This window comes from Macaca thibetana, chromosome 14, assembly GCF_024542745.1.
Source record: "Macaca thibetana thibetana isolate TM-01 chromosome 14, ASM2454274v1, whole genome shotgun sequence".
NCBI lineage: Eukaryota > Metazoa > Chordata > Mammalia > Primates > Cercopithecidae > Macaca > Macaca thibetana.
Window position 1 is genome coordinate 109,740,292 of NC_065591.1, and position 18,963 is coordinate 109,759,254.

Consider the following 18,963-nt stretch of genomic DNA (forward strand, 5'->3'; position numbering starts at 1 on the left):
TGCCTTAGTCTCCCGAGTAGCTGGGATTACAGGTGCCCACCAGCATGCCTAGCTAATTTTTATGTTTTTAGTAGACACAGGGTTTTCCCATGTTGACCACGCTGGTCTCGAACCCCTGATCTCCAGTGATACGCCCACCTCAGCCTCCCAAAGTGCTAGGATTACAGGCATGAGCCACCGTACTCTGCCCCTTCTGTACTTTTGGATCACAGAACTGTCTTGTCCTTGAGGGTTTTTTCTCTTCAGGATAAATATAACACAGTTCCCTTCATCTGATGAGCGTAGTCATCACCACATGAATAAATTCTAATGCACAGAGCATTGGCACATTCATTAGTTTGTTCTCGTTCATTAGCTTGTTTGATCTAATCTTTCAATAGTTCATCAAGGTAAGTATTATTGGACAAGAAAGGAATTTCAAATCAGGACAGTTGAATATGAATTCCAGATGTGTTCTTTACTGTTTGTGCAAGTCATTTAACTTCTCTGAGCTTCAGTTTTCTCCTCTAGGAAATAGAGGTAATAATACTTCTCTTACAGAATTATTGGAGGGTAAAGTTCAATTCAACATATATTTATTGAGCACCTTCTATGTACCACACTTTGTTCTAAGCACTGTAGACACATTAACTACAACATAAGGAGGCAGGTTCTGTCATTATTTCCATGTTACAGATGAGGAGCTAAAGCACAGAGAGGGGAAGTAATTTGATCAGGGTGACAAAGCTGATAAGAGTCAGAGCTGGGATTTGAACCCATGAAGTCTGGCTCTAGGGGACACATCCTAAATCACCAAACAATGTGATAGGAATAGGGACTCAACCAATCAGAGCTGCATTTGAATCATCATGTACCAAGGAAATGAGGGCAGATGTGCAACAGTGAGTCAGTGAGTCCGTCGGCAGACCTTAGGAGGGCCTACTGTGTGCCAGCTCTAGACTCTGGAGACAGGGTAGTAAACAACACTAGACAGTTCCTGCCCTCAAGGAGTTTGTGTTCTTTTGGGAATGTGGAGTAAGTGAGTGTGTGTATGGTGAGAGACAGAAAACAAACAAAATAATTCTAGGAACAAAGTGCTAGGAAGAAGTAACAGGGTTAATGTGGAGAGAGTGGCAGGAGTACTGCTTTAGTCAAGGTATTCAGGAACGCTTTGCTGAAGAAGTGACATCTGAACTGAGACCTAAACCATGAACAGGACACAGCCATATAAAGTGCTGAGATCATTTCAAGCACCAGGGAGAGCATGTGCAAAGGCCCTGAGGCAGTCTGGTGCTTGATGTGTTCTGGGACAGAAAGAACACCAGTGTGGCTAGGGCAGAGGGGTTATGTGACTTCCTTAAAACCCTTGGCAATTAACGGAGAGCAGCCCCTTCTCTGCGAGTTCCACACCTGTGCCACTGCCCCACACTGCAGCCACCGTGTTCATGTGAGTCATGACTGGGGGCATAGAGAAATTAATCTGGTGTCTCACATCCAGAATTTTAGAAAATGAAATGGGCAGGAGGGCATAGAGTAGGATACAATAGAATAAGAACTGCAGAAATATTGTGGCACAGCTCATAATGATGAGTATTATTTTGTGAAACTGGTTTCAGTTATTTACATACGGGTATATATACAAGTCATTATGCAACTTATTTCTGATTTTGAGTCATAGTCAAAAAAGATTGAAACACGCTTCTAGGTGGGTCTAGCCTGCTTTCAGGTTTGAAAAGCACTGTGGATGGAGCCACCTGAGAGTTCTCACCATGCTCAGCAGACCCTGGTTCTGCCTGTTACTCCATCTGGGCCCAAGAATACAAGCTTCTTATGTATCTGGACTGAGCCAAACTGGGAGTAGCATTAGGAGGAAAGCTGGATTTGAAAACAAAACAGAACATATTGCAGTGTAATTAAGACTGTAGTCCCCTCCGTTGAGCTCTCCTCCTGGGCCTGGCCTTCCCCGGCAGCACTGGGATGGGTGCTGGAAGGTGACTCCTGCCTCTCTCACTCTGCCCTCTCTTCCCCAGCTCTTCAAGAAGCCCAACGCCTTCATCTTCATCAGCCAGCGTCCCTCCCCAGAGACCCAAGACACCATCCACCCGCTTGATGAGGAGGCCTTCCTGAAGGTGTCACCAGAGCTGAGGAACTCGGACCTGCATGGCAGCACGGACAGTGGCTTTGGCAGTACCAAACCATCCCTGCAGACCGAAGAGCCCCAGTTCCTCCTCCCTGACCCTCACCCCCAGGCTGACAGAACGCTGGGAAACGGAGAGCCCCCTGAGCTGGGCGACAGCTGCAGTAGTGGCAGCAGCAATAGCACGGACAGCGGGATCTGCCTGCAGGAGCCCAGCCTGAGCCCCAGCACTGGGCCCACCTGGGAGCAGCAGGTGGGGAGCGACAGCAGGGGCCAGGATGACAGTGGCATTGGCCTAGTTCAAAACTCTGAGGGCCAGGCTGGGGACACACAGGGTGGCTCAGCCTTGGGCCACGACAGTCCCCCAGAGCCTGAGGTGCCTGCGGAACAAGACCCAACTGCTGTGGTATTCCGGGGCTACCTGAGGCAGACCAGATGCGCTGAGGAGAAGGCAACCAAGACAGGCTGCCTGGAGGAAGAATTGCCCCTGACAGGTGGCCTTGGGCCCAAATTCAGGGGATGCCTGGATGACGAAGCAGGCTTGCATCCACCAGCCCTGGCCAAGGGCTATTTGAAACAGGATCCCCTAGAAATGACTCTGGCTTCCTCGGGGGCCCCAACTGAACAGTGGAACCAGCCCACTGAGGAATGGTCACTCCTGGCCTTGAGCAGCTGCAGTGACCTGGGAACATCTGACTGGAGCTTTGCCCATGACCTTGCCCCTCTAGGCTGTGTGGCAGCCCCAGATGGTCTCCTGGGCAGCTTTAACTCAGACCTGGTCACCCTGCCCCTCATCTCTAGCCTGCACTCGAGTGACTCGAGCTGAGAGGCTGCTTTTGGTTTTAACCATGCCTGCTCCTCTGCCTGGACCCGGAGGAGGGACAACCAAGGCCGAAGTAAGGCACAAGGCAGTCTGGGCACTTTTCTGCAAGTCCACTGGGGACGGCCCCAGTCAGGCCCTGCAGGGCTGGTCAGGATGCCTGGGGCAGGAGGAGGTCAACTCACTGAACTAGTGCAGAGTGTCGGGGGCACTGACCCGTTCTGTTGACTGGGGCCCTGCAGACTCTGGCAGAGCTGACAAAGGCAGGGACCTTCTCCCTCCTCGGAACTCTTTCTTGTATCATAAAGGATTATTTGCTCAGGGGAACCATGGGGCTTTCTGTTGTGGTGAGGCCGCCAGGTTGAAGTCAGCTCAGAGCCAGACCTCCCAGCTTAGGCCACCCAAGCATCAGGGCCTCCAGCAGGAAGAAGGGCTATGGGAATGGAAGCTTCAGGGCCTTGCTGCTGGGGTGGTTTTTAGGGGAAAAAGGAGGATATGGAGGCCGAGTTTGATCTCTGGGGTGGTCACATGGGTTCCCCCATCAGGCCTCTGAGGCAGGAAGCCTGTCCCTGGAAGATCTTAAGGTATATATTTTCTGGACACTCAAACACATCATAATGGATTCACCGGGGGGAGACAAAGGGAGCTGAGACCCCGGATGGGGCTTCCAGCTCAGAACCCATCCCTCTGGTGGGTAGCTGTGGTGCCCATCTGCAAATATCTCCCTTTGTCCAGCAAATGGAGTGGCATTCCCCTGGGGCACTGGCTGTGGCCCAGCCACTCACATCCCCACCCTGCTGCCGCACCATCTTGCTGACAAGTTCCAGAGAAGCCGTGGTTTTTTGTATTGGTCATAACTCAGCCCTTTGGGCAGCCTCTGGGCTTGGACACCAGCTCATGCCAGCCCCAGAGAGTCAGGGTTGGAGGTCTGTGCTTGTGTTTGCTGCTAATATCCAGCTACAGACCCAGAGGATAAGCCACTGGGCACTGAGCTGGGGTCCCTGCATTCTTGGTGTTCAGCTGTGTGACTTTGGACTAGCCACTTGTCAGAGGGCCTCAATTTCCCCTTCTGTGAAATAAGGACTCCACCTTTAGGGGGTCCTCCATGTTTGCTGGGTATTAGCCAAGCTGGCCCTGGGAAAAAGTAGATACTGTCCATGGACTACCAAGCCAGCTTGTTTCTCATGCCAGGGGCTAACAGATCCAGTGGGAGTCCATGGTGTCATGCCAAGACAGTATCAGACACGGCCCCAGAAGGGGGCATTATGGGCCCTACCTCCCCATAGGCCATTTGGAATCTGTCTTCAAACAAAGGCAGTTCAGTCCACAGGCATGGAAGCTGTGAGGGGACAGGCCTGTGTGTGCCATCCAGAGTCATCTCTGAGCCCTGCCTTTCTCTGGAGCATTCTGAAAACAGACATTCCGGCCCAGGGAATCCAGCCATGACCCCTACCCCTCTGCCAGAGTGCTCTTAGGTGCCAGTCTGGCAACTGAACTCCCTCTGGAGACAGGCTTGAGGGAGGATTCCTCAGGGTTCCCTTGAAAGCTTTATTTATTTTGTTCCTTTATTTATTGGAGAGGCAGCATTGCACAGTGAAAGAATTCTGGATATCTCAGGAGCTCTGAAGTTCTAGCTCTGACTCTGCTGTTCCCAGGGATGTGACCTTGGAGAAGTCACTTATCCTCTTGCAGCCTCAGTTTCTTCATCTGCAAAATAATGACTGACTTGTCTAATCCATAGGGATGTGAGGTTCTGCTGAGGAAATGGGTATGAATGTGCCTTGAACACAAAGCTCTGTCAATGAGTGATACATGTTTTTATTCCAATAAATTGTCAAGATCACAGGAATCGTGTGAAACCAGTCAGATTGCTGATGGCACAGTGGCTTATGGAGGACTCGGTTGTTGATAATGAGGAGGGTGATAATGGGTGGGATGTGTGATGTCACTTTAAGGAAACAGGGCCGAGGACTCAGGCTCAAATCCGACAGACCCAGGGAGTCCTCGTGCTACCTGTATTGTGACCTTGGGCCCATTACTTATCCCCTCCAGGTTTTCATTTCCCCACTCGTCATGTGGAGTTGACAGCTCCCCATGGGGATGTTGTGAGGTTTAAATGAAATTGCACATAAAAAGTTTAACATGGTGCCAGGCATGTGGTGGTCCCCATGTGCAAATAGCTGTCATTGGCTGTTAAGGCTGTAAAGAGAAATGGGCAGCTTTTCTTGGAAGCAGGTGAAAATGAAAGCGATAAGGAGCATGCAGCGGGGCTCTTTCAGAAGACAGAAAAGGAAACGGTGGAAAGCACAATGCAACGTTTTGGATGTGAGTTCTGACAATGTGGAGAGAAGAACCTGGAAATCCCTCCTTTCCAGGAAGACAGCAAACCGGACCTCCCCGGAGCTCTGTCTCCGGAGCCCTGTCCCTGGCTCCCGTCACCCAGGAGGTGTGTCCCAGCGGTGGTTCTCCTAAGTGTGGAAGTCTTCTGCACTCTATTCTAGAAGCAGCCTGCTCCATCATGAAAAACCCCACGTGGGTTTGAATTTCTCCCCATGCTCAGCCCAGTGGGTAGAACAAACCCAGGCCCGTGGCCTGAGCTTCCTGGGTGTGCTCTTTTCTTTTCTTTTCTTTTCTTTTTTCTTCTTTCTTTTCTTTTCAATGGAATCTCGCTCTGTCGCCCAGGCTGGAGTGCAGTGGCGGCTCTCGGCTCACTACAAGCTCCGCCTCCTGGGTTCACCCTATTCTCCTGCCTCAGCCTCCCGAGTAGCTGGGACTACAGGCACTCACCACCACGCCCGGCTAATTTTTTTTTGTATTTTTAGTAAAGACGGGGTTTCACTGTGTTAGCCCAGATAGTCTTGATCTCCTGACCTCTTGATCCGCCCACCTCGGCCTCCCAAAGTGCTGGGATTACAGGCATGAGCCACCACACCCAGCCACTGGGTGGCTTTTCTCTTTGTCCTACCTGGATCCCCTAGCAGGTAAATGGGGACACCTCACCTCTTTTGCCCTGTGTCATCTCCAATCTTGCCTTAACCCATTCATTCTGAGAAAATAACTAGTTCTGAGGAAGTGCTGATCCTATCATCTTCAGAGAACTTGACTAATACCACACCATTTCAGACCTGCTCAGGCTTTTGCCCTAGAGCCCTCCTCGTCAAGACTGGAAAGAAAAGTAGCGTTGGTCACTTTCTCCTGGAAATGAGGTGTTAGCGATGGCTTCTTCCGCATGGAAAAGGCCCCTGAGGTGTAAATATAAAGATTCAGAGAGTAAAAGGAATTGCATTCAAGGAACTGCAGCCAGTTTGGTTGGATATGACAGATCAAGGAGCAGCTTGCAGGACAGAAGGAAGTCAGAAGATGCAGCCCGTGGTGTGGACCGTGCCTGCTCCGTTTCTGTGGAATGAGTAGGAGTTTGCGCTGGTTCACCTCTGCTTTGAGGCTGCTCTGTAACCACTCACACTAGGCCCTTGGGAGAAACTGAGTGAGTCCTTCCAAGCAGCTAGGGCTGATGAGACACTTGCAGGTTTCCTGGGACTTCGGATTACAGTCGCCAACAGAAGGCCCCAGCTGTTCTTCAAGTGAGCAATCTCCTTCAAGGGCTTTTCCAAGCTGAGGAATGCGTGATGCTGTCTTTCTGTGAGCTAATGGAACTTCCTCTTAGTAAGGAGAGGGGGTAAATGGGCCACCAGTGACTGAAGAGGAAATTCAACAGAACTGTGTTTTCCCAATTTTGTAAATAGCCATAGTCAGGGTGTGCCTTGTCTACCCAACATATATCCATCCCCCCGCCTCAGTGTCCACACTTTCACAGAAGACACACAGTCCCTAGGAGGCTGGGCCCCACCCCCTGAGCCCACACTGCTCTTTGGGTGGAACGTATCTGAGCCCCACATGTGAACAGCACAGCAAGGGAAGCTGTAGGCCATGACCACCTGGGACCACTGGCAGTCTGCTGCGTAAGTGGCAGGTCCGGGCAGTCAGGGCTGATTTGATCAAGCCTCAACCTAGAGGACCCTAGATACTAGGAAGCTTGACTCATTCATTTCCTGTTGTGCTCATGGGTTAAAAAAGCAAACCCACAGTTTTGGGTTTGAAGTAAACCCCAATTTACAATTAAATGCGTTGTTATTAATGACCCACACCACATTTTCCCACTATCATCTCGATCCTAACTTCACTTAATTTCCCATAAACCTCCAAAAAGGGTGGTGGGACCCAATAAACACTCTGCCAAGGAAGGGTTGGGTAGGGTAAAACCCGTGTTTTAAGAACATGGCTCTGGCCAAACATCGGACATTAATCAGAGAGAATAGAGCAGGAGGCAGAGAGACCTGGCTGGAGGCTTTTATTGTAGTCAGCATTTCATTTTGTCAAGAAACATTATGAAGCACGTATTACGTGTTGGACATGGTGTTCAGCCCTGGGTACAGAGCGGTGAACTAAAGAAGCATGACTTCCTGGAGCCTGTCATCTGGTTATGAAGATAAACACCAAACAAATAAACACAACAAATGGATTACTACAATCAGTGATAAGTGGTGTGAAAGAAACTAATATTCCACATGAAGGATGAGGCAGGAAGCAGAGAAACAGGGTAGGAGGTTGTCTTAGACTGGGCTACTACAACAAAACACCATGGACTGAGTGGCTTAAAAAACAGACATTTATCTCTCACAGTTCTGGAGGTGGGGAAGTGCAGGATCAAGGTGCCAGCTGAGTGAGTTTCCTGGGAGGGCTCTCTTCCTGGCTTGGAGACAGCCTCCTTCTTGCTGTGGCCTTACATGGTGGAGATAAAGAGCTCTGGCCTCTCTTCCACTTTCTTACAAGGGCATTAATCCCATCACGGAGGCCCCATCCTCATGACCTCATCTCAACCAATTACCTCCCAGAGGCCCCACCTCCAACTACCATCACACTGGGAGTGAGAGCTTCAACATGAATATGGGGAAGACAAAAATATTCAGTTCATAAGAGAGGCTTATACAATTGTCTAATCAAATGAGAGTATTGAGCAGGGGCAGTGGGAACAGAGAGAAAGGGACAGACTCAAAGACATTGTAAAGAAAGAGTTTCCAAGATGGAGCGACAGGCCAGAGTGAAAGAAGGTCTTAGAAGTGCTGGTCACACTTGAACCCAATGCTGAGAAAAGCAAAATACGGACATGGAAGGGAGACACACGTGTGGAGGGAGAGGGGAGATGATGAATTCTGGCTTAATAATGACAAGTCATCCCAGAAAATGTCTTTCAGCAATTGGCAAGGCTGGCCTGGATCTTTGAGGCTCAGGGCTGGGGATTCCCATGTGAGAGTGAATGAGCCCATAGCCCTTAGTGTGAAGGTAAGGACACCGGCTTGGAGAAGATCCCCAAACCCCTGCAGCCAACAGGTAGTTAGAATATTCACGTGATGACTTCCTCCCTTGAGGAAAAGCAGGCTGCCATCCCTTCGACTCATCGAGTCACAGGAGCCGTGGCTGTATTTGGCATCTGTCTTGCAGACCCCAGCCAGGAGCCTCACTGGGGGTCCTTGGTCCATCACAGCCCATCATCAAGGATGCAGCTGAGGGCTCCCTTTAGTAAGTTGTTCAATCTGTAGAGCTGAGAGGCTCAGGGAGGGGTATAGACTAGTACATGATCAGCAAAGGCCTGGGTGTAGGGTGCCACACCTGTCTACCTCTACCCACATGGGGCAGAGGGCATGGTGGAGATTAAGACCTCGCAGTGACCCTGGAGAGAACAGGAACATTCCTCAGGATCCTACTATCTGGTCACCCCAGCCCTGGAAGTGTCCCTTGCCCTCCACCTCCCCACACCCCCTCTACCTGTCCCCTAAGGCAGAGTTTCCCAGACGATTGCCTCTGTCAGAATTACTTGGGAGTATTTGTCTTCCTAAGCTGCTCGCCAAGACCCAGAATTTCTGAATGCCGGTTCCCAAGGACCTGCTAGGGAAACAACTTACAGCGACCACCTTGCAGGTGATTCCAGCACACACTGAGTCACCCCTTTAAGGAACAACCTGATGATTTGCCGCTTGTTCTGTTAAAATCAGTCCTTTTTCTCCCCACTGCCCTCTACTTGGTATCACCCAGTCCACAACTTTAAGTGTCATCTGGATGCTGGTGGCTTCCAAATGTCCAAACAGGGTTTCTCTCCAGAACTCTATCCAGCTGCCTCATCAGCAGCTCCATGTGGATGTCTAGCATGCATCTCAAAATGATAGTGTCTACAACAGAGCTCATGATTTCCCTGGCACTCCTTCCTCCCCTAGTCTTCCCCACCTGATAAATGGCACCACCCTTCCCCTAGTTCAGGCCAAAAATCCAGCAGTCAGCCCTTTCTGCCCCCATCAAACTCCTCAGTAGGTCCTATCAGCTCTACCTTCCAGATAAATGGTGGATCCGATCACTTGTTGCCACCTCCCACTGTCATCTGGTCAAATTCATTGTCACCTCTCCCCTGGACCACCATGAGGTTCTGTCCTGCTCCTCTGCATCCACTCCTGCTCCCTCAGTCTAATCTCCATCCCTCAGTCCTCCTGATGTAGTGCACAGGGCTGCATGGGCTCCCCCGGAACTGGAGGAGCCAGGCAGTAAGCAGATGGCAGGCCGTGGGCACTGGAGACAAGACTCTGTCAGGCCAGGAGGACAGGAGGCACTGACTGTACGGGCTGTCATGGGGATGTGCACAGGGATCAAAGGCGTGTGGACAGCAGGCATTTGGCCCAGCTGGTGCTTTCTGGGAGGCCTCCTTGGGGAAGACAAGCCAAGGGTTCTGAAAACTTCCTGGCCAGCACCACCTTCTCTCCCATCCTTCACAATCAACTTTTTGAAATAATTGAAAGATTCACTGACTCCACTTCCAACTGCTTCTGCAGCACTGACAGCTCCAGGAACACCCCGCACATGGTGTGCTATAATATGTGAATGGCCGGATGGACTGCCACAGCAAGCTTGTTGGTCTGAAAATGCTCCAAGGGCAAACAGGAAGAGGCAACAGCCCCAGGGAGTAGAAAGAATGCTGAGCCACTATCTGTTCTCTCCACATGAAACCATCATGTCAGTTCTGGACTTCAGTCTTCTCATCTGTGAAATGGACAGAGTAGTCTTCAAGCTGACTTCTTTCATTAGTGCCCTGGGCACATTGCTCTCCCTGAGTGTGCTACATGCAGTACTGACTGTGGGCTCCCGGACGGCAGAAACCCCTCTGATTTCTCTCTGTGTCCTTTGCACCCAATCAATGCCTAACACATTGCAATGGGTGCTCAATAAATTTTGATGAATAAATGAATGCATGAATGAATGAATTTCTTCCATTCGTGGGAAGGAACTTGAAGAAGCATAGTATCCAAACATGAGAAGGTAACAGTGGTGATGGTAGCTTGTGGCTGAACAGACACTTGGGAGGCATTTAGACTGAGCCTAAAGAAAAGCAGGCTGTACCTAACTATGATTTTAGATTTTATCTTCAGGCTTGCCATCTTCTTAGCCAAGGCATATTATACCATGCTGATTCCCTTCCTTGCTATTTTCACCCTACAACTCTTGGGTGTTGTAGGAACTCAGGGCTACAGACCAAACAGGAAGACTAAGGCAAGGGGATGTGGTCAAGAGACAAGGCAAAGGACCATGAAAACATTCAACATGCATTCACTCTTTGGGCAAACATTGAGCCTCTGTCATGGGCGGGCTCTCTGGAAACACAAAAGGCGATCTGACATGATCCTTCTCCTCGTTGGCTCAGTTGTGTAGTACACACACACAGGCATACGCAGGGGTGTCTCCACCCACCTCCTTCTCCACTCCCCACCCCCGCCCAGCACTGTGGAACTGATTAGAGACCGTCTGGGGGGAGAAGTAGGTTCTTGGGGGCCGAAGATGTCAAGGTAGATGCCAGCTTGGACTGAGGGTAGAAGTGGGTGAAAAAGGATTATTCAGAGTTACCTGAGCTCTGAAATAGCCTCCCAGCTGGAAGGGACCTCAGAGTCCTCAGGTCCAATGGCAGCCTTATACAAACACAGCATCAGGGGCTCAAAGCTTGCGCTCACCAGCTACAAGGGGAGGAAATGGGACTAGAATAGAAGATGTGACTTCTTTTTTTTTTTGAGACTGAGTCTCACTCTGTTGCCAGGCTGGAGTGCAGTGGTGCGATCTCGGCTCACTGCAACCTCTGCCTCCTGGGGCTGCAGGAACGTGCCACCACGCCCAGCTAATTTTTGTATTTTTAGTAGAGATAGGGTTTCACCATGTTGGCCAGGATGGTCTCAATATCTTGACCTTGTGATCTGCCGGCCTTGGCCTCCCAAAGTGCTGAGATTATAGGCGTGAGCCACTGTGCCCGGCTAAAGATGCGACTTCTAATATTGCCCACCATCATTCCCCCAGTGGCTCCCTGCTTATCGTGAGAAACTGCATCCTCCTGATTGGAAAGGAGGAGACAAGCCCAACAGCTCTGCAGATGAAAACTCACCTCCAGCACTGCCCAAACGGTTTTTGTTTTTTTGGTTTTTTTTCCAGTGAGAGTCTCGCTATGTTTCCAGGCTGGAGTGCAGTGGCACAATCTCAGCTCACTGCAACATCTGCCTCCTGGGTTCAAGCAATTCCCTTGCCTCAGCCTCCCTAGTAGCTGGGATTACAAGCACGAGCCACCACGCTTGGCTAATTTTTGTAGTTTTAGCAGAGACGGGTTTTCACCATGTTGGCCAGGCTGATCTTGAACTCCCGACCTCAAGTGATCCTCCCACCTTGGCTTCCCAAAGTGCTAGGATTACAGGCATGAGCCACTGCGCCCGGCCCCACCTGTTGTTTTGCTGGCCTGCTGCTGCTCCAGGCAGACAGAACATTTTCACTTCTGGTCTCCAAGTGTGAGAATTCACCAGGCCACCAGCTTCCTGTTTTGTATCAGATCTGTTTAAATATCACAGCTTCTAGATGGTTTTAGATCACTAAGCAGTTTTTAGAAATATAATAATGATCCTCCCATCTGCTCCCACTTTGAGTTTGTCAGACTCCTGGAGCACAGAGTGGGGCACTATAGACTCTGGGCTCCTGGTCCCTGGCACTAGGCACCCTCCAATGCCACTGGCATGGGACAAGATCATTAAAACTTGAAGAAGAACCTAGAGGAGAGAAAAGCTCCCTCTTCACCTGCCAGCGTCGTCATGGTTTTGATCATTCCTTAGTTATACTTCAAGATAGAAAAATTGTCATCTATGTGCTCTCTCTCAGAAATGTAACTGATCATGAGCACAAGGTTGAATGTAGTCAAGGATGAGGAGAGAGAGAAAGTTTTGGTTTTCAGAGCACCTGGGATTGCACCAGGGATGAAGCAATGATCAAGATGTTCTGAAGAGAGATTTCAACACAATTTCCTGAGAAGTTCCTGGCTATGGCCAGAGGCATGCAAAGTACCGTGGAGAACTCAGAAGAGGTTTAAAACCTGATTCTGCCTGCAAGAAATGCCCATCAAATAGGAGAAAACAAGGTTAATTTCAGGGAGACTGGATGCCCCCATGGTGCCTAGCATAGTTCCTGGCATGTTATGGAAGCAGTGTGAATAAATGAATGCAAAGAAATAATCAATAATAAAGTTATGGGAGCCTGAGACTATCTGTATTTAAAATCAGCAGAGTACAAGATCCATGGGTCTTACAGAAGGCTCCCTGGAGAAGGGAAATTTGAGCTGGCATGAAGAATGGGCAGAATTTGGTGATTTGGAGGTCAAGGAAGGTCTAAAAAAACAAAAGGAAGAAAGGGGAGTAGGTCAGTGGGAAGCTCAGAGCTAAGGATGGGGCCTAGGGAGGACTGGGCTCCTGAGCTCCCTTCTCACCACACAAGGAGACCCCAGAAAGAGATTAGAGACCATCTACAGGGAGGAGTTGTTCTTGGGGGCCAAGGATGTCAGGATAGCTGCCAGTTTGGACTGAGGCTAGAAGTGGGTGACAAAGGATTATAAAGAAAATAGATTCTTGCCTGGCCGTGAACAAATCACTTCACAGCGCTCTGAGCCTCTGTTCCCTCACCTGTGAGGCTGTGAGGATGAAGACAGGCTGTGCATCATAAGCCTCGTCCCTGCACTGATACATGCTCAGCAAACATTAGCGTTTCACCCTACAGGTAAAGAACAATTTGGCTGGGAATGGGCCAGACTTGGAACCTGGTCAGACACATTCAGAGTCAAGGAAAGGCTAAGTAATGCTTAGAATCCTAGACCATTAGGGAACTGCAGCCGTCACCTTTCAACTGCCATCTCCTAAATTAGAAAGATACATTGACACTTTGTACTTGCATCTTTTAATTGTTTACTGAGCACCTACTATGGACCAGGTTATATGCTAAGAACTGAGAATGCGGAGGCTTTAAAAAAAAAAATAGATAAGGTCTTTGCTCTTCTACAAGTAAGAACCAGGAGAAACCTTGGAAAAATAGTCCAAACTTTTGATTTCCAGATGCTGAAATAGATGTCCAGAGAGGTGGACTAAGTAGCCCATGACCACACAGCACGTCAGGGCAGGGTCAGAACCAGACCTTATATTACATTTAGTCCTCATCCTTACGCCCTGATGTCAGCTGCATCCGTGAGGGCGCAGACTCTGCTCAGCTCTGGTGCAGCCAGTAGCCAGCTGTGGAACTTGGGTAAAACATGCTGCTTTTCTGACCCAAGTGTCCGTATATGTAAAACAGGACCAAGAATAATCCCTGTGTCTCAAGCTTGACATAAGGCTCAAACGCAGTACCATGCGAGAAAAGGCTTTGTGCTCTGTGAACTGTGGACTGTGCAAACAGTCTCTGCTCCTCCTTTTGATCACTAAGCAGTTTTTAAAAATATAATAATGATCCTCCCATCTGCTCCTACTTCGAGTTTCTCAGACTCCTGAAGCAGAGAGAGGGGCACCATAGACTCTGGCCTCCTGGCTTCTGTCACCTGGCCCCCTCCAATGCCACTGGCATGGGAGAAGATCATTAAGACTTCAAGGAGAACATAGAGGAGAGAAAAGCTCCCTCTTCACCTCCTAGCCTCATCATGATTTTAAATGATTTTCTAGGACAAAGAAGCTTTCTGTGGCTACACTGGGTGTCTCTTCTCTACTCGGCAAGTAAAGTTACTGGCCTCCTCCGGCACGCTCCAGTTTTAGGAGCTACTAAAGACCTACAGAACATAACCTTGCTTGCAGAGGGCTCAGCTTGGTTGAGGAACAGCACAAATGGAGGAAATGTGGTCACCTGCAATTCAGATCAAAATGGGTGGTATCAAGTCTCGAACGCTGAGCAAAGTCAGAGCAAAGATGGACTTGAGCCATCCCACAGAGACTAGATATGGCTAGGAGGGGAGGGGCTGTGGGGACAAAAGGGCACCCAGGCTGGAGAATAGCCCCAGAGAAGGCACCAAAGGGTGGCAGGGGAACTGGGAGCAGCCAGCCCCTGGGCCCTCGGCCCCTGTGACTACCTCTGGGCTCTTAGGGCCAGTGGAAAGAAGAACTGTAAAAAGGTAGCAGGAAGGTGCTGGGAGAGGCCCTGGCACAGCCATGGTCTGGGTGCCCAACCAGTGCCTGGCTCAGCCAAACCTGTGGCTGGGTTTCCAGGCATCTGCTCCCCAATCGTTTCTAAACAAGCTGGAATCTGCCCTTTGGAGCTCTCAACAGAAACACACAGAGTCCAGGGGTGGGGCCCAGGCCCCAAGGGTGAAGAAAGCTGTGTTCGCCAGTGGCCTGCGGAAGTAAGGAAAAGAGGGGGAGGCTGAGGGGACAGAGGGTGCGTCAGAGGGCCCTAAAAGAGGAAGTCGCCCAGTATCAGTTCTGCTCCCGAGGATGGGAAATACCCTCCATGCTCCCAGCCCCGGGCAGCTGTCCCCGTCTCCTCACCTGAAGCCACAGACCTGAGGCCAGGGCCACCTGGCTCCTGGGCCCCATCCTCCCTTTCAAGTTTCCCCAAGGCTACTGAGTTCTGAGCACTTCCAGGGGCGTAGGCCAGGCATGGACTGCAGACCCAGGATCCCTGCTAGGCAGGGTGTGGGTAGAGAGTTTTATTGGGGTCGGGCCAGGTGCAGCGGCTCACACCTGTAATCCCAGCACTTTGGGAGGCTGAGGTGGGTGGATCACTTGAGGTTAGGAGTTCGGGACCAGCCTGGCCACATGGTGAAATCCCATCTCTATTAAAAATATAAAAGTTAGTTGGGCATGATGGCATGCACCTGTAATCCCGGCTACTTGGGAGGTTGAGGCAGGAGGATCCCTTGAACCTGGGAGACAGAAGTTGCAGTGAGCCAAGATCCCACCACTGCACTCCAGCCCGGGCAACAGGGTGAGACTCCGTCAGAAAGGAAGGAAGGAAGGAAGGAAGGAAGGAAGGAAGGAAGGAAGGAAGGAAGGAAGGAAGGAAGGAAGGAAGGAAGGAAGGAAGGAAGGAAGGAGGGAGGGAGGGAGGGAGGGGGAGGGAGGGAGGGAGGGAGGGAGGGAAGGAGGGAGGGAGGGAGGAAGGAAGGAAGGAAGGAAGGAAGGAAGGAAGGAAGGAAGGAAGGATGGATGGATGGATGGATGGATGGATGGATGGATGGATTACTGGGGCCCGAACCTCAGGGATTAGGAAACAGGCCCCAGTCCTCAGAATTGAAATCCAAGGAAGGAAGCTGAAGACAACCCATCTCCCCTCCCTGCTATTCCAAGAGGCCTTCAAGGAAGGGAGGGGTCCCAGAACCATTAAGGGGCCTTCCTCACTCCCACTTACTCAGGGACAGAAGACTCAGTTGAAGACCTCCAAATCCAGAGACTTGGTAGTTAAGTCAAAGCCTGGCTATGCTGGGAGGATGGCTGCCAGACCCTGGCAGAAAATGGGGTAAGGGCTGGTAAAGCTCCTCGCCTTCCTTCCTCTACAATCTGCTACAACCCAAAAAGAGAAATGAGGCTTCAGGAAAGGGAGCATAGGAAGAGAAATCACACAGCTACCCTCCTCCTCCCCCTTGCTGTACTGGGCTCCTGCATCTGTTGCTGGGCTGCTAGCAGAGGGGCTGGTGGATGGCTGTTCTAACTGCAGGTTTCAGCAGTGACAGGCCCCCTTCTCTTGCCCTACTCCAACCACAGGAGCCCTGAGGACACTGCCTCTCTGGTTTGAACAAGTCTGCACTAAGCACCTTCTGAGCTGATGTCCCATGCACACTCCACCTCCAGTCCAGCAGGGCACAGACCGGAAAAAGGATGATGACTCACGAGGGGAACTGCCCCACTGTCCACCAAACTACAGTGGATTCCTGGTTTCCCTGCTGCATTATCTGGTTTGTTCAGCCTCGCCTGGGTTCCTCTTCACACTCCCACCATTTCCGGCCCCCTTTTGCCACAGGGCAGGCTTTGCACAAGAAATGCAGAACACTGTAAGGTGGCACTCACCCACTCCCCCGTACCCACCCCATCGCAGGGGCCTAGGCAACAAGAACATGTTTCTAGACTGTTCTCAGCACTGCACATCAAAATTGGGAGTTGGTCATGTTTGGGATGCACTAAGGCCTCAGCAGTAAGAGAACAGGCCCAGATTGGGGACGGGGCAAGGGGAGGGTTGAAAGTGCTGGAACCAAGTACAGAGTGGGGCGGGGCAGAGTCGAGGCCCAGCTCAGGCTTCAGGGAAATTGGCCTCAGGTGGGAATGTTAAAACCATGTCTGGAATCACCTCTGTGTAATTTGCCTATTTGAAGCTATGACTGACTTTCTGGCCCCTGGTCAACCGTACAAGGGGAGGTGACTGGAGATACCCCATAAAGAAGCTCCCCACTGGTGTCTGGAGGCCTCGCCCACACTGGACTGCACTGGGCAGGGCCGGTTCTCCAGGACATCTCTGACCCCTCCTACAGGCTCAGGGGCTTCCCGGGATCCAGCTCCCTCCTGAGGAATGGCGGCCTCTTTTAGTTCTGTGAGAAAGCCGCTGCTGCCCAGCCAGACTCCATCCCCGGAGGCCTGACTCCCCAGGACTCCCATGCCATAGGCTGATGGCATATCCAGAGGAGACCCCCTCATTCTCCACAATGAGAGGCTAGGCCAGGCCTTGAAGATCCAAGGGGATGAGGGCAGTCCAGGGGAGTCTGGGAGGGGCAAGAACTGCCGGAGGGAGAAATGGTTTGGATGGGGAAAAGTATCTGAGATGCGGGGAAGGGATTGGCTTGAAGGCAGTTAAGGGAAGGTGTGGCCAAAGGATCGGTGGGCCGTGAAGCAGGGGAGGCCCCTGGGCGTGGAAAGCTCAGAACTGAAGTGATGCTTCTCAGAGATATTGGCCATCTGGATATTTCATCTCAGAGCAAGAGCTGAGATAAAAAGCTCTGCTCTAGAAGCTTCCACCTTGAATACAAACAGAACCATCCTGGGAAGGAAAGGCTGGGCATGGATTGGGTGGACAGGAGGAAACAGGGCAGGCCTAGTGCCAGAAGCGGGTGGGGGAAAACATGACCCCAAGCCTGAGATCAGCACTAGAAGACAGGGGATGAACCAGATAATCTCTTTGGGTTCCAAATGGTCCTTGGTGCGAGGCTTGGGTGCCTGGACTGTCTTAAGACCCTACTTGGACATCAGGCTCACTCGGCAGCTCTCCCAACTCCAACTCCTCTCCCCAGGGCTCCACAAGCTGCTGCCTCTGCATCAGACTAGCCTGTTGGAGAACTTCATGTAGCCACCATCTGAGCTGCTGATGTGACCACTGATGGTGAAGGGCGGACCCATCTCTAGATCCTTCAGGTTCCTGAAAAAGATGACCCAATCAGGCTACTGGAGCTGATAACCTAGCCTCTCCCTGGGACCCCATCTCCCTTGACTCCAGGGCACCAACTCACTGACTTGTCTCCCAGAAAAGCAAGTGGGCCAATTACTGTAATCATCTCTCAGGGCCAAAGGAGGTACAGCCCTGTCTGTGGCAAGTAGATGAGATGACCAGTGCCAAGAGGACTTCTGGCTCGCACTCCCTGAATCCCTGATTTTCTCATATGCTCCTCTTTTTGATACCATCTTGTGCCTGAGATTACATTATCTGTAATCAGACCTGTCTCCAGCAGAGACATGAAATGCTTGAAGACAGAGACTATGCCCAGTCATCTTTGTACTCCTTGAAACTAATACCGCAGTAGTGGTGGTTATGATAGAATCTTTCTGAATAAATGAAAAGGAAGGAAGGAAGGAAGGAAGGAAGGAAGGAAGGAAGGAAGGAAGGAAGGCTCTGCCTGCTTGGGGAAGAGATGGATGGATGGATGGATGGATGGATGGATGGATGGATGGATGGAAGGATGGATGGATATTCCCTGCCTAAGGGTGAGTGTTAAGGAGATCATTGTCATCAGGGTTTCACATAGTCCTGTCTGTGTTCAAGTTTTAATTCATGGGACTTTTCTAAATGGATTCCCGTGCCCTTCTTTTGTTTTCTTAGGGGCATGAACAGAAGAAAGGAAAGGGAACCAGTCAGTTCTTACTCTATCTTTGATTGTTTTTCTATCTACCCCCAACCCCCACATCACCCAGATTTCCCTGAATTTACTCACCGGATTTGGTATAAGTTGAAGACAAAATTAGGCCCTAGGAGGACAATCCAAAAAGAGAGGGTTAGTACCTCCAGGGGAAGCAGTCCATCACCCTTCTAAGAATGTCTGGTGCTCCCTCTCCCTTGTCTGGAGGAGGAAGGTGGCTGGACTGGACCTCAGGATGGGGTGGGAGCATCCCAGCCTCCTTCAGGGCCCCCCATTAAGGGTTCTGATTATCCTGGGATGAAGGCAGTCCTAGCCTGGACCCCAAAAGAACCAGACCTGGGTTTGAATTCAGACTCCACCTCATTCTAACTCCATGACCTTAGCCTCATGTCCCCATTTTTAAAAATGAAGCCTATAATAATGTCTTTCTCATGTGGAATTTTAAAGAAAATCATATTAGATGAAAGTGCATTGGCACATAGTAGGTGCCTGACAAATATCCATGGACTCTGTTAAAGTTAACTGCAGATCTAGGAAATAGTCTCTACCTCTTGGCATTCCAGCACACCCTTCCAGCTTTCCCAGAATCCAGTGAAAAGT

The 18,963-nt window shown here is 50.6% G+C and overlaps 3 protein-coding genes across 6 annotated transcripts in view; 1 reads left to right on the plus strand and 2 right to left on the minus strand.

Annotated features, from left to right (window-relative positions):
* IL10RA (interleukin 10 receptor subunit alpha) overlaps positions 1-4,781 on the plus strand; it is a 442,741-nt gene extending 437,960 nt beyond the window's left edge. Inside the window, exon 8 of the mRNA XM_050758409.1 lies at positions 2,010-4,781. Within this exon, the coding sequence (XP_050614366.1) occupies positions 2,010-2,942 (933 nt within the window). The 3' untranslated portion in view covers positions 2,943-4,781. The remainder of the gene's footprint in view (positions 1-2,009) is intronic.
* Positions 1-18,963, minus strand: part of FXYD6 (FXYD domain containing ion transport regulator 6) — a 286,618-nt gene that overhangs the window by 158,947 nt on the left and 108,708 nt on the right. The gene's annotated exons all lie outside the window — the stretch shown is intronic.
* Positions 16,317-18,963, minus strand: part of SMIM35 (small integral membrane protein 35) — a 72,299-nt gene continuing 69,652 nt past the window's right edge. The window contains exons 5-6 of the mRNA XM_050758463.1: positions 18,439-18,472; positions 16,317-17,648 (exon numbers count right to left, since the gene is read on the minus strand). Coding sequence (XP_050614420.1) covers positions 17,549-17,648; positions 18,439-18,472 — 134 coding nt within the window. The 3' untranslated portion in view covers positions 16,317-17,548. The remainder of the gene's footprint in view (positions 17,649-18,438; positions 18,473-18,963) is intronic.